At 31.0% G+C, this 15,041-nt stretch overlaps 1 protein-coding gene across 5 annotated transcripts; it reads right to left on the minus strand.

Annotated features, from left to right (window-relative positions):
- Nucleotides 1-217: 217 nt before the first annotated feature.
- LOC111906077 (transcription factor bHLH128) lies at nt 218-10,965 on the minus strand. 5 transcript variants are annotated; one of them, XM_052764573.1, is made up of 8 exons: nt 10,153-10,965; nt 8,480-9,945; nt 7,499-7,907; nt 3,984-4,150; nt 3,711-3,848; nt 1,095-1,160; nt 874-942; nt 218-649 (listed from the first exon to the last, which is right to left on the minus strand). In XM_052764573.1, exons 3-8 carry the CDS (start codon nt 7,842-7,844, stop codon nt 599-601), a joined length of 837 nt encoding a protein of 278 aa, XP_052620533.1. In that variant the 5' UTR covers nt 7,845-7,907; nt 8,480-9,945; nt 10,153-10,965; the 3' UTR covers nt 218-598. The 5 variants fall into 5 exon arrangements, 4 of the variants coding, with proteins under 4 accessions (XP_052620533.1, XP_052620532.1, XP_023757582.1 ...); XM_052764572.1 differs by having other exon boundaries at nt 7,412-7,907; nt 10,153-10,961; XR_008224692.1 differs by lacking the exons at nt 218-649; nt 874-942 and adding an exon at nt 1,527-1,627 and having other exon boundaries at nt 7,412-7,907.
- Nucleotides 10,966-15,041: the final 4,076 nt, after the last annotated feature.

Genomic DNA, 15,041 nt, shown 5'->3' on the forward strand with positions numbered 1-15,041 from the left:
CTTATCTAAATTTACATAGTCCAAAAGACTTGTAGTCCAGCGGTATCAGGTGTTGTCGCCATTCTTTGAGATCGAGGGTTCAAATCTCGTGGTGGATATAGATGGGATAGGTGTTGTTAGCTTAGTAGTAGATTAGAATTGACGGGTCAAAAAAATCTAAAGAGCACCAAAGAGAAACACAATGATCAATTTTTATATTTAGGGCATACAAACAAAATTAATCAAATTAATGAATGTGATAGATATACTCGTTACAGAAACAATATCACAAGGAACTCATGATATAGTTATACAACCCAATAATTAGATGTAACTTCTATAATTACATAAACATTACCAAAATCCTGTAATTACATAAATATCCTAATCAAGAATTAAATGTGCGTATATTAGGTTGTGCTGCGGATTGGATGATACAAAAGAACACGTATATTAAACCAAAGCTAAAGTTAACTTGCTTTCCATTGAATGTAACTCCATGGTCGTCTAGTCGTTTTCACGTGAACAATGACACTCTTATGATCTCTTGGATGTCTATCAACATCATGTGTTACCCTACCAGACTTCCCTTCAATATCTTGCTGCATCAGTATAATTTTCATTTGGGTTTGCATCCACACGAGCAATTTTGGAGTTCATTGTTAAGGTTCTACAAAAGAAGCAAATATTAACCATGTCGCACGATCTACAATATAAGATTAATCAGAAACATTGTCAAGAAAACATGCAATATGCCCCCAACCCTTTTTGGTGCTTAAAATCTCGTAACACAATTAATAATGAACGTATATATATTACTTACAAAATTTACTTATAGGCTAAAAAGAATATTTTATCATTCATTTATTATTATTTAATATAGTTTCTACCAACCTGAACGTGAGTTTGAAGGCCTTTTATATGTTGCACAGCCAGGTCCAACATGTCTGAATAGCTTGTTTGCTGCAAAAAGAATTTTCACCAAAATACATATGTAATTATATTTTGTATGTTATGGTATAAAAATGATACGACTATAGGTTTTATGTATTTGGTGCAATAGAATTAAAACAAAAATCATAAAATAAAAGATGCAATCTAAGTGATACGGCTACCTTATCCATATTTGGAACAAGATCTTGCAACTTCTTCAGCTTCCCGCTTATTCTTGTTCTTCTTTCCTAAATCAACAACAAAATATAAGAACTTGGAACTAATTAATAAGCGTTGACGAGTCGACCAAATGTGCTATAATCATTAATCATTAATGCTTAATAATAATAATTAAGAAAAATAATTGTGTCCAAATCGAAATATTGTAATAATACAGGAACCTTCTTGCAAATTGAAACTCGGTATCACAATCCAAATTTTGATAAATTTAATGTCTTTATTACAATTCAGAAAAAAAAAAAGTTATCGGAAAAACATGAACAACATGTCATTTTGTTGATATTACAACAAAATTACAAATATAATGAAGACCATTAAACTTTGTACCATTATGAGAAGCCACCATTACATTCAATGGATGAAACTCTACGTACCATTATGAGAAGCCACCATAACAATCAATGAATTTGGAGCGTACCATTATGAGAAGCCACCATAACAATCAATGAATTTGGAGTTCAATGACCATTAAACTCTTCAATGAGAAAAATAAAAGCTTTTAATTCATAAATATTTACTATATATATTACATTTTATAACATTTTATTGAATTTTATAGAGTTGAATGTGTAATAAAAAAAAATTAATAGAGTTGTATGGATTGTAGAAAGATGATGTGACAATCCATTGAACTTTATAGAATTCAATGCATTGTGTGATGCCCTAATAACTAATGTTAAATCCTCCATGGCGGCATCCAATAAAAAGATTGATATCGTCCAATCATTAATTTGTTTTTTTCAAAAAGAAAATAGATCCACACATTTCTTCCTCAAACCATAACACACATTTAGAGTATTAAACCAGCATATATAGTATTATAATTGGACGTTGACATAGGCTGCAAATAAGACCATGATCATCATAAATAGCCTTTAATTAGCATACGAACCTAAAAAGAAATGGGGTAATACCAAAACCGCTAAATCTGCTTGGACAGAATAGCATATGATTAAACGCAAATATACTAGCAATGTCAAGACCACAATGGACTTTTTACCCCAACAGCTTACGCCAACTAATTCAAGTCATAGCCTACAACACTTTAAACAAAGACATGAAATAAGTCGGAAAAGATTCCAAGAACGACTTGATTAACATTAGCCGATCACCCACAAATAAAGTCTTAGCCTTCCAAGATGACAATTTAGTAGCTAGTAATCTTTTTATGACATCCTTCTACACATCGATGATAAAGGTTACCACCAACGAGAAATCCATATAAGAAAAAGTAGTACAAATAGCCGCACACCAATATCCTTTTCCATCTCGTCAACAGCTATGGAAGAAACTACAATACCTAAAAGACTACTTTTATGCACATTCAACTTTAATTAGTTCGTTAGACAGAAAAAGAAAAGCATTAAAGCATACGAACAACATTATTGTTAACATTTTGTGAGACTACTAACCTAAAAAGATCACATCATTTGCATAAAAAAAATGAGTGGTTTCCATGGTCTGCTTCCCAAAAGAAAGACCATAAAAGATCTTCTTAGAACCAACCTCCTGAAAGGCTAAACCGTAATACGTAATCCTTCTATCTCCAAAAATAATAGCATAATTAAGGAGAGAGAGGGAGACCTAGTGTCAACTCCCCTCTAAAGATGAAACTCATAACTTAAAGACCCATTAGCATGAACTGGATACTTGGAAGATTAGAGACAACCTCGAGTCCAAGATATCTTTATTTACACCCATAAGAACTTTATTAATAAGCATGTCCGGATGCTAACAATTTCAGGATGGATAACCCCTTATATAGTTTTCGTGTTGGGAGGTCCAAAGTGGACACTATTGTGGTATGTGCCTAAGAGGATGTTACTCATAATCAACAGAAACCTTTGTTAGAAGAATCAGTTGGTGGACTAAACCAGAAAGGCTGTCAAACATCAGTAAGGCCACCATACACCAAAAATTGGTCGATCTTGCTCATCTCAGTGGCCTATTTTGTCTAGCCACATAAAGGATTACCCTCCTAATTAAAGGGATGTCAACTAAACTCGCATTAGAGATATATTCATTAAAATCATCTGCAAAGTTGAGAGTGGAACATCAAAACATATCGTTGTGAATCCAAATGATCATCATCAAATTCACCCATGATTACCACGTACCACTCCATGCCACCGAGTAACCATACCTACTAACTGGTTTGAAAGACCCCTTTGCAACCGAATATCCTGAGGCGCATAAACCGAAATAATAAAAAAGGAAGTGGCAACAGCTAGGAGTCTACAACCTTCCTCTACAACAAAAGAATCTGAAGAAAACGATCAATATTCAGCAAACAAAGGGTCCCAAATACAAAGAATACCACCCGTTGCACCCTTTGTACTATTAAACACAAAATCAAACTAAACTATTATTAATTGGTTGTTATTTTATGATATTAATCTTTATCGTATTTATCCCATTCTTTTATTTGTATTTTACATGTCTTTATCAGCATATTAATTTGTGTATAATATAATCATGTTATAATGCATAATTTAAATAATACTAATTTACTATATATCTTATCTTTATAACAAAAGAATTAATCCACATTGATTTACCCTTTCTGCAATGCTCCGGGGATGAGTAGCGCAACCACGCTTGGCACGGATTTTACAAGGGACAGAATCATGAGGAAGGTCCATCATTTTCTCCATCGTGGCTGCCTCTAGAGCAGATTCTGATAGCCCAAAATTAAGCTAAAATTCAATTTAATTAAATTGTTAGTATATATATAATCTTTTTATCAATTAAATAGAATCTAAATCACATCTTTATAATTAGTTATCTCCATATAATAAGTAGGATCAGCATAAAAATATCCAATTAAATACCTCAGAATCCATGACATTGAGACCATTGATGTCAAGCTTAGCTCTTTTGTTATGCGATGAGTTTGAAAACATTAGGGAATTTGCAATGTCGTTCTCTTGGGATATTTGAGAAAAAGAACTTGTTCCAGTGAAACTAAGTTGAGAGCTTAATCTTGAACCCCTTCCGTCTACATTATCATCTCATCAATTAGTTCATATAATTATGTTTCTTTTTTAAATTTTGTAAAAAAAATGATTTTTATACGAAATATATTCATTAAGAAACAACAACATCAATGGTTTACCCGTAACATGTTAATTTAACATCAATCCTTTTACTGGGTTAGTAAGAAGCTAAATTTGATTCGTTTATATTTAAACCGTTTTGTAATTAGAAACCTTTAATTCGGTTTTACATATTTTCAAATGTCTATTATTGGATTCGATAAGAAATTCTATCTGAAAAACTATTAAACAACCGTAAAATTTTAAATGATAGAAACATGACTGCTATCGCTTAAAAAATGATTACAGTTGTATGTATTTTAGTTCTATAACATGAAGTAGATAAATACATATTTGATATGATTAAAAATAATTATTATACATGATTTATATATGTATGGAAATTAGATTCTGGTACATGCGCGACGAGCATATGTTTGAGTGGGGATCAGGTGGGGTTGAAGGGGAGACATGTGATTGGTCAGGTACGAATGGTTATGATGATGATTGATGCACTGAATCTACCCACCAATCAACCAACTTTCAAACTAAACAATTACAACTTGCAACTTGCGACACACTTTATTTTTATATTTATTTATTTATTTTTATGTTCGATGCAGGATTTAATATATTCTTTTTGTCACATTAAAATTCTACGATAAACATAAATAAGTATAAATGTAAATACAATATATAATTAAATTATATGTACTAAAAGATATGACGGATGGAATTATAATTCTAAATTTAATATACCACATACTATTATCTATAAAAGTGTATTCAAGTACGTATAGAAACACTACTAGCTAGTTTCATCCGTTTTTTATTATATTTTATAAAGCCTTGTTGTTCGTAATTAATGCTTTGTCTTTTCGGTCTGAATGCCTAAGACGATGTATTTTTCAAATAGCAAATTGATATAAAAATATATAATTTTATACAAATACAAAGTACTTACAATAGATATTAAAACAGCCGACGTCAACGCGATTGAAGAGTAAATAATAATGGTAATACGGTTTAATATTTTAAATCAAAGAACAACTGTTAAATGATGAAATTCAAAGCTTCAATTAATACATTTTAAGTATATATTTTATGGGCTTGAATTGTATGATATTTTACACCGTTGTTTAACTATTATTAGTTAGATTATATTCGTTTAAGTATATATTTTATGGGCTCGATTTATAGTGTTTTGTAGAATATATATATATATATATATATATATATATATATATATATATATATATATATATATATATATATATATATATATATATATATATATATATATATATATATATGCACCTAAAGAAATCTATATATACAAATTAATCAATTAAAAATCAAATACAACAGTAAGAAAAAAAAATATTCGAAAAGCAAAACCATGGGCTTTGTTTAAAACCAATGGATGATATTTAAGTCCCACTTGTCTACATATACAGTGTATTATTGGTCTTTCTAACTACTCGTTCAATCTTGTTTCATGTGAATGTCTTCCAATTGAGTGTGAAAAATATATAATATTTAGTTAAATATTTAAAGGAAAATAGTCATTGATCGACATCAATATGTTAAAATAGTTTTAATTCAATTAAGTGCAAAACCAATTAGCACAAATAAGTAATTTGAACATGTGAACAAGAAAATAATGAAAAGAATGTATATATGTTAATAATTTGATTATGAAATATATAAGTATGTGACTAATAAATCTGATTGTAAAAATTATATATTAAGTGAAAATATACCAAAATATTAATTAAAAACTATACCACACATTTAGGATAAATTTTTATAAATTGAGGTCTTATATATCTTCTGTGTGGGAGGAAACTTAATTAATTGATCAATGGAATTGTTATGTACTGGAAAATGGAAACCAATTAATATAGATTGGTGTTTATTGTTTTCAAAGTAGGGTTTTCGTTTAAACATGAGCTATATATGCGCTTTGGTTAACAAATGAAGACCTTGTATTCATAAAATATTGATTCATTAAATTCCCTTATAATTTAAATAAATAAATATGATATGTTTTATTACAACTGGATAAATATAGTGTACGTAAACCTAATCTGTTTTATTACAAAATATAAGGATATATATGACTAATAAGTAATAACTATTAATGCAAAAGATGTAAAAATATAATTTTATGCAATTTTGAATTTAATAAATTCATCATTTCAAAATTTCAACCTTAACAAATACAGAACTTATAAGAAATTCGTGAGTTAATGAATAATCTCCCCATCAAGAGATTAAAATGCATAATATATAGTATGTATATAATTAATAACTATTAAAGTATTAGTGCAAAAGATGTAAAATATAAGTCTATTCAATTTTGAATAATTAATATATTAATCATTTCAAATTTTCAACTATAAAAAAACTCAGAATGCATCAGAAATTCGTGAATTAATGAATAATCTCCCCATTAAGAGTACTGTTAAAAATGCATAATAGTACACATACATTGCATGAATTAAACTTCATAATTAAATAATGCTAATATCCAGTTTTGCTAAGAAAAAAAGTTAGAATTAAAGTTTCTGAAAGTATATGATATATATCGTATAAGATTGTTTTATCTTTAAAACTATAGGAAAAATACTCATGTATTTGCATGAAAATACATTTACTTTGTGCATGGCTCTACGATTTTATCAAGTGTTATTGGTACATTTGGTTTTTGGAATACTAATGTGTGTGACACTTTATATATGTGCATTCCTGTAGAAATTCACTAAATTAGGGCATCATTTCATATTAAATAATATGTCAGTTCTATATGCAATACATTAAATTTCAGAAAGAGATCAAGAAATTGAAGGGTTTAAGCGAGGGTGGTAAAATGTGTATTACATCTTCAACCATGCATTATTTGATAAACCTATATGTTGTAATTAAGGGTATACGCATTAAAAAGGTAACGAACAGTGATAGAGATAAAAAAAATCATTTTTGAAACGTTTTAAACGAACAATGCAAGTTGAAAGCAATTATGAATATAATATTTTTAGGGTTTTCCTTTATGCGTACTCCGATGAATACTATATATCATCATGGAAACTTCTAGGTCAAGATGTTTTATATATAATTTAACCGAGCTAATATAATCTTCTGCTAATTAACAAATTATAAGTATGGATTTCAATTAGATACATAAGTAAAATAGGGTGTGAAAATATAATTAAAGGACGAACCAGTGGGGGTAGAAGAAACAAGAGTGTTGAGAAAACCGGCGGGGGAGCTGCCGTGCCGGAATAACGGAGACGGAGTCTGAGATGTACCTTTCAAACCATTAAAAGCGGTTGCGAACTCGTTTAAACGGAATGAGGTGGTTTGTAACCGATCTCCGGTGGAGAGCTGCGAAGATGTCGAATCTGGAGGTGAGAAGAAGCGAGTAGGGGTGCCGCCTCCGCCAACCATATTGTGATTTCCGACGGTGGTATGTTGGGTTTGTCCATTGATGACGGAGTCTACGGTGGTGGTTAAAAAGGAGACGGGAGCAGAACGGTAGCGAGCGAGGCCTTGCTGTGCTCCTCCCCCACCGCCGTTAACGTTACTGCCATTGATGTTGTTAGGATCTCCTCCTGAAGTCTGAGATGCGGAAGATGAATTGGAGGTGGGATACATATCAATCTTTCTTTGCCAGAAATGGGGAAGATGGAGAGAGATGAAGGTCGTTGAAGAAGCAGCCTGCAAGAGATGCGTTGGATTGGATAAATATAAGAGGAAATTAATCTCCCACTTGTTCAAAGTCTGCGGTCTCTTTCGACAAGCTATTTCAATTTCTTTTACTTGATTTTTTAATCAACTATTCCATTAAAGGCTTAAAGCTAAAAAGTAAAAACATTTTTCTAATTCTTGTTATGTCTTTGGAAAAAATATCATTTGTATTATAGAATATAACTACAAAAACATCATAATTAGTAGCAACTAGGGAAGAGGCCGCGCGTTGCACGGGTCAGAATTTTTTTTTTTTTTTTTTTTGATATTTGGTGGCTTATTTTGATGAAAACCTACAACGTTGTGCAAGAAAAACAGGGACACTTTATTTGACCCGTGAAGATTTTTTTTTTATATTACATAGTTAGACATCATCCACATGCTCTCCACTATTTGACATAATAGAAAAAAATGATAATATTAATGTAATATAACATGAAGAGGAAACAACCTCATCTTAACTAAAAAGTTAACTTAAGAAAACGTTACATAAAAAAAGGTTACATCAAGTTCTAACACTCTTAAAAAGAATCCATACGTACCAAGGTGTTTATGCAAACAATAGATGGTAGTTTGAAGCCCCTGATTTGGCCTTCCCAATCCTTTCCTTCTTGTCAACAATTCTTGTCTTCTTTCTTTGCAATGTCAATTGTGTCACCAATATCTATATCTAAGGAGCCTTGCTCATCTCGTTACATGTATGTATCAAAATTCCCATTATGCCCCTCAATCAATGAATCAATTACGTGAGGGATATAACATGAGCGAAATATGTAATTGTGACTCACAACAGCTGTTTCATCTATTCAGAAAAATAAAATGCATCGTACCCCGGTTTTCCACTTTTCCTTACCAAACCTAACTGTTCTAAAAAAGCCCTAATAGATTTTTTTAATGTTAAAACAGTGTGCAGGGGCAATATTGTCCTACAACGATATAAATTGTTTTTTATTAATATGAAAAAAACAGTGTTCAGGGGAAATATCGTCCAAAAACTGTCAGAATAGAATTTTTTTTTTAATATAAAAACAATGCAGCGGATGTAAATAATTAATTTTATTAATATAAAAAGTGTGCAGGGGGCAATATGGTCAAAAAAATGCAAATATTTATTTTTTTAATGTTAAAACAGTGTGCAGGGGCAATATTGTCCTACAACTATTTAAATTGTTTTTTATTAATATGAAAACAGTGTTCAAGGGCAATATCGTCCAAAAACTGTCATAATGGAATTTTTTTAATATAAAAACAGTGCAGGGGCAATATGGTCCTGAAACTATAAAAAAATATTAATACCTCAAGGTTCTGCCAAAACAACAAATTTTTTTTTCCAATTTAGGTCAGAGGGTAAGGTGGTCATTTTCAGAAAGCAACACCATGCTAAAAGGAGAGATTAAGAATAAATAGTAGTTTCAACAAATTTAAATAAAAAAAAACATTAAAGCAAAATGGTAAAAGAATTGTAGGCAAGAGAAAGAGGGCTAAATCTTACCTTTGAGTGAAAACTACATGCAACAACAAAACATTAAATTGCAACATATGTATGCATTTTATACCTCAAGAAATTCTGCACCTGGTTTGAGATCAGAGAAGAAAGACAGCTTCCCCTTTTGTTCTTCCTTCTCCCTTCATAAATACTCTTTTAAATTTCATATATTATAATATCTTATTTTTTCATTGTATCTTGAAACTTTTTACTAATAATAATCAGACATTTTTAATAAAGTTATATATGTAAAGTGCAAACATCCAGTTTCCGTAAAAATCATAAGTAGATTGTTATTATAGGTTAAAGTTTTCTAATATAAGTTATGTTACTGTAGGCAACACATGTGACTGTTACAAAATGACCAAATAACACCTCGGCATTTCATCGAATACCTGGTGGGTTGCGGCCGCAACTTCATCCATAACAGTAAAAATCTTAGATTAGCTCCAAATCCTCGTAGATTTTCATCATTTCCATGTATCCAAGAAGCTCACGGAATGGAACACAGAAATAAAGAGCCTGAATTGAAGATATAACCAAAACAATTAGGAATCATTACAAAGATTAGCATGGATACAATTTTAAGTAAAAATGCATTCGATTCAAAATTCTGAATTTCGAATCACAATCACAATTATCAGATTTCAGGAGTACAACCATAAACACAAACCATTAGCAAAAATCACATGAAAATCATAGTATATGTAACAATAGAAAGAAGCTTACTCGGAGATAACCAAACAATAGATAGCGGGAGTCGTAGTTTGAGAGATATTCCAAAAAGTCAGGCGACCGCATCAGCAGTAAGCATGAAGAAATAAATAGAAAGGAATATAGAAACGTTAGGGATTATATGACCTTATTTGGTATGAGTAAAAGGGTAAAGGGAGAACTATGGATGAATCGAAGACCTTTAAGAGCTTTATGGTGCGAGTATGGGATTTAGGAGAAATTGAACTATGGCGACACCATCTCGCTTCTTCTTGCCTCCCTCTCGATGTCTCCCGATCTCTATATGTGTACGTGTGATGAATCGTAGGAAACTTACCTGGTAGCTCCACCGCCATCACAGTGCCACCTATATGGTTGTTGATTATTCAGTGACGAAGAAAAATGGAGAGGCGATGGAGACGAAGAGGGAAAATGGAATGGAACCATCCAAAAACAAAGAGTGGAAGTACTGTAGGGTGGGTTAATCGAAATCACATAAATTTTCTCCAATTTTTTCACTACCAGCGACGGGTGACCATCCTTCGGGGTGATGTTTCCTTGGAGAGATCGGAGAGAAATGGATCGAGGTAGGGCTTTTGTGTGGAAGGAAGAAAGAGATGAAGCTGTAGAAGGAAGAACGTGGAAGGGCGTAAGAATGAAAGCAGTGGAGAGCATTAAAGGGGACGATACTTGTAGGCATTTTATTGGAGAAGAAAACGGTGGAGAAGAAGAGTAGCACACGTATTATCCAGCAAACACTATCTCGAAGCAGGCCAAAGAAAATTAGACGCAGCAAATAAAAATTGGAAAAAAAATTAAAACCAATCAGAGAAGAAAACTGTTCATGTGGCACTTCAAAATTAGTATGTATATATAATTAAGTATCAAAAATTAAAAAAAAAAATGAGTTGTAATGGTTATATATAAAAAAATAAATTCATTAGCAATAAATTAAAGATAATAAGTTAATATTGGATTGTCTTATGAATATATAGATTTAAAAACGTTTTTAATAATTACTTTTTTTTCACGTCTTTAACCATTTTTAAATTCATGTTTTCATAATAAAAATGTCAAAAATCATATTTTGCTATGACACAATTTATTATCTATTATCGATTATTATCATGTATTTCAAAGTTTGGATGATTTATTGTCCAAAAAGATAATGTTGAGGTGACACAATCTCATAGGTATTTCTTGTTTTCGCAAATTATTTGCATTTTCGCATGAACCTCCCAAATATATATATATATATATATATATATATATATATATATATATATATATATATATATATATATATATATATATGTTCAAATGTGGATTGACATCTATTGTGTGGACGTGTGGATAACGCTATTGTATGAGAATTATAAAGAAAATATGTTGTTTGATAATATGAATACATTCAATCTTATATAATTATTTTAATTATTAAACATTTCACTAATTAAATCATCTATAAGGTTATTATATATATATATATATATATATATATATATATATATATATATATATATATTTTAATTATTCTCGTTATGTCAGAATGTTATCAGGATGTTGATTGAGTCGTATTCTGTAAGAATTAAAATAAACAAAAAAAAGATGAATGAGAACAAAAATGAATTAGAATTTGTGAGAATCCATTAAAATAACAATAATTCTATGAGATTGAACGTATTCACATTACTAAACAACATATTCTCTTAGTAATTTTCATAAAATAGCATTATCCACACATCCATATATATATATATATATATATATATATATATATATATATATATATATATATATATATATATATATATATATATATATATATATAAGTTAAATTTAAAGCTTTATATTGGAAATGGTGTGACATTGTGCTGTTTGGTGCCGTTGAAGATTATAATTAGTAACAATCTACTATAATAAATGAAAGTTTTTTGCCACATGTCATCTTCTCATTCATTTGGACACATGACATTTTCTAAAAATTTTAAATTTTTTATTTTCCACTTGTCATTTTATTTTATTTTTCATTTTATTAAATTAAAATTCCACATTTAATATGTAAGATAATATATATGTAAGGTATTTATTAGAAATGATTTATATATGTAATGTATTCAATACATTAAAACTTCATTAATTTTAATAATTCAAAAAATTTCTTATTTTTCTTATAAATTCAAAATTTTCAAATTGTTAAAATTTTATATTTAATTTTTTTTTTAAATAAACCCATGTAATACATGGGTCTCACACCTAATTAAATATCAAGTTGAAGATTATAATCATACGATTTTGAAGTGCCGGTTGGTGCTAGAGATCTTTGAGAAGGTTTGGAAATGGTGTGACATTGTGTTCCCTTCTTTACATTTGATAGTGGAGCCTCAGAACATTTTCCATGATTTGCATTTATCGGCGATTCGGAAGCAGGTGGTAGATGCATTTTGATCTATAGCTTGGTGGTGTGTGTGGAATTTTCATGACAAGTTTCTTTTTGATCGGCTTAGGCCTAGAAAGGATAGATTGTTAGATGATATTGTAACTTTTTTCTTTTTGTTGGACGTGCATAAAAAAACATGAGCTCCACATTAATTGGAATATATATGATTTAAACATGATGTAATTGTTTGGATTTTTCTAGTTTCTTACTCATTCCAACACATATAAGGTAAATTTGTATGAAGTTTAAAATGAATATATGATTTAAAATAAATGATTTATTTTAAACCATGTTTATTTGGATGATCTTTATTATAAGATTTATAGGTATGGTTAATGATTTTTGGGATTTATGATTTTACACATGTTTTTTTGGTCATTATATATATGTTCTTAATATTTCGAAACCACTCCTAGATTAATCATAACCATCGGTTTCAAGCAACCAATTTCTAGATTTTTATTTTAATACTACCAAAGAAATTGATTGATTATTACAAACACCAAAATAAATAATGAACCATAAAAATATTGACAACATATCATAAAAAAAACATTACAAATCGTAAATTGACAATTTCGAAGATTTTATTTTTAGAACGGCAGGATTCTATTAAAAATAAACTAGCAAGAAGCTAGTAAAGAAAATAATACATCAAGAAGACACAGCAAGTTCTGGGTTTTGAAGCTAACCAACCAAGTTTAAGTTTTTCTTAGACCTAACTTTGCACCAAAAGAAGGTTTTAGTGACAAAATTATAAAATAAAACTGCCATCATCAGAATAGAAGAAGCAAAAACTTGAGCATTCATGTACTTCCAAATGTGTCACCAAAGAGAGTAGAACACACCCTCCAACCATCTTTTAACCATCCTTGGGCAACGAACAGAAGAAAACCAAAGAATCCAGTCGTCAAAAGAAGCAAACAAATAATTATCAAAATCCCACCATCTAAGGACCTGTAAATGGAGATACATAGCCAAACGACAAGAAAAAACAAATGATTTATGTTTTCTGCAAGAGAATGCAAATAGGGAAAACCAAAGACGAAACATCTAATCCCCTAGATAAAGATTCTGTCTAGTTTAGAGTTTATCGAGACCCATCCACCACGCAAATACATAAACCTTTATGAGAACCAATTTACACCACTTAGTCTTTGAAGAAGAAAAAGGAAGAGTCTTCTCATCAATGAAGGATCTTACAGACGCCACCATGAATTCCCCCACTCCTAAAAGAGCCCAAAACCACCTGTCATAGCAACCGAGAAAGAAAAAGAACCCAACAACCGGAAAAAAAATTTCCCACTGAATGGATTCGGCTCCCCCCAAGGAGATCTACGAAAAGAAGAAACGATAGAGTCATGCTCCATCTTAGCTTGAAGAGTCACTTGCCAACTCAAGATTAAAAAGTATCGAGAACTGACTTTTAAGAGGTGAACCGCCAATCCTGATATGTTCCCAGAAAACAGTGGTAGACCCGTTTCCAATCCTCTTTGTATAGAACAACATTAGATTCTGTAACGCCTGTGTTTCCGGGCTTGCCATTTTTAGCAATGAAATAGTCTAGGTTAACCTTTGTAACCCGTTTTGAAATAATAAGAGTGTATTATTTGAGTATTATGTGTTTTGTGCTTAATTGCTTAATTATGTGGTTTGATTAATTAAGAATAAAAATAAGCGTCAAAATTTAAGTGTAAAATAAACTTGATATCTTTGGATAATGTTGTAGTATTTGAAACGAGGTTTCCGAATATATATAGAACGCCCAAATCTGACTTCGTATGAGGAAGTTATGATTTATCGAAGTTTCGGCTTAGCGGTATGCAGCTTAAAATACTCGATTTGAGATCGAGCGGTTTTTAGCCGAAGCAATCTAAACGAGGATCGAAGGTCTCGTTGTTGGTATCGAAGCGATGAAAAGTTAGGCGAGAACGGACGTCAAACGAAGAAGTTATGAATTTATAACGAAGTTTTTCTGTCCCGGCCTATTAAAAATAAATAATAAAAATAAAGTTAAAATTAGCCGACAAAGTCTAAACGAAAGTTGTAGAGCGTAGTCTCGCCTTCGCGTGGATATAAAGAACGTCGAAAACGGAGTTCGTATGAAGAATATATGAATTTCCGAAGTTTATTAAATAATTAATATTTAAATTTAATTATAAAACCCGGTATTATCCGAAGGGGGAGTCACCGGGCATATCCGAAGTACGCCCAGCGTACTGCTGTACGCCCCGCGTACAGCGAAGCATGACGACCTTCGCACTCGAGTTCTTCGGATGACGAACACAAAGACGGTTTCGGACGAGTACGCCCCGCGTACTCCGAGGCTCCAGCCTCCTATAAATAGGATCCGAAGGCAGCCAACTCAATTACTATTTTTCTCTCTTCTCTCTCCTGTTTTGCATCGATTTGCGTGCCAGAAATACCCCGAAGCCCCGGTATTATTCTCGAGCCCCGAAGCAAG

This window comes from Lactuca sativa, chromosome 6 (assembly GCF_002870075.4).
Source record: "Lactuca sativa cultivar Salinas chromosome 6, Lsat_Salinas_v11, whole genome shotgun sequence".
In the NCBI taxonomy this organism is placed as follows: domain Eukaryota; kingdom Viridiplantae; phylum Streptophyta; class Magnoliopsida; order Asterales; family Asteraceae; genus Lactuca; species Lactuca sativa.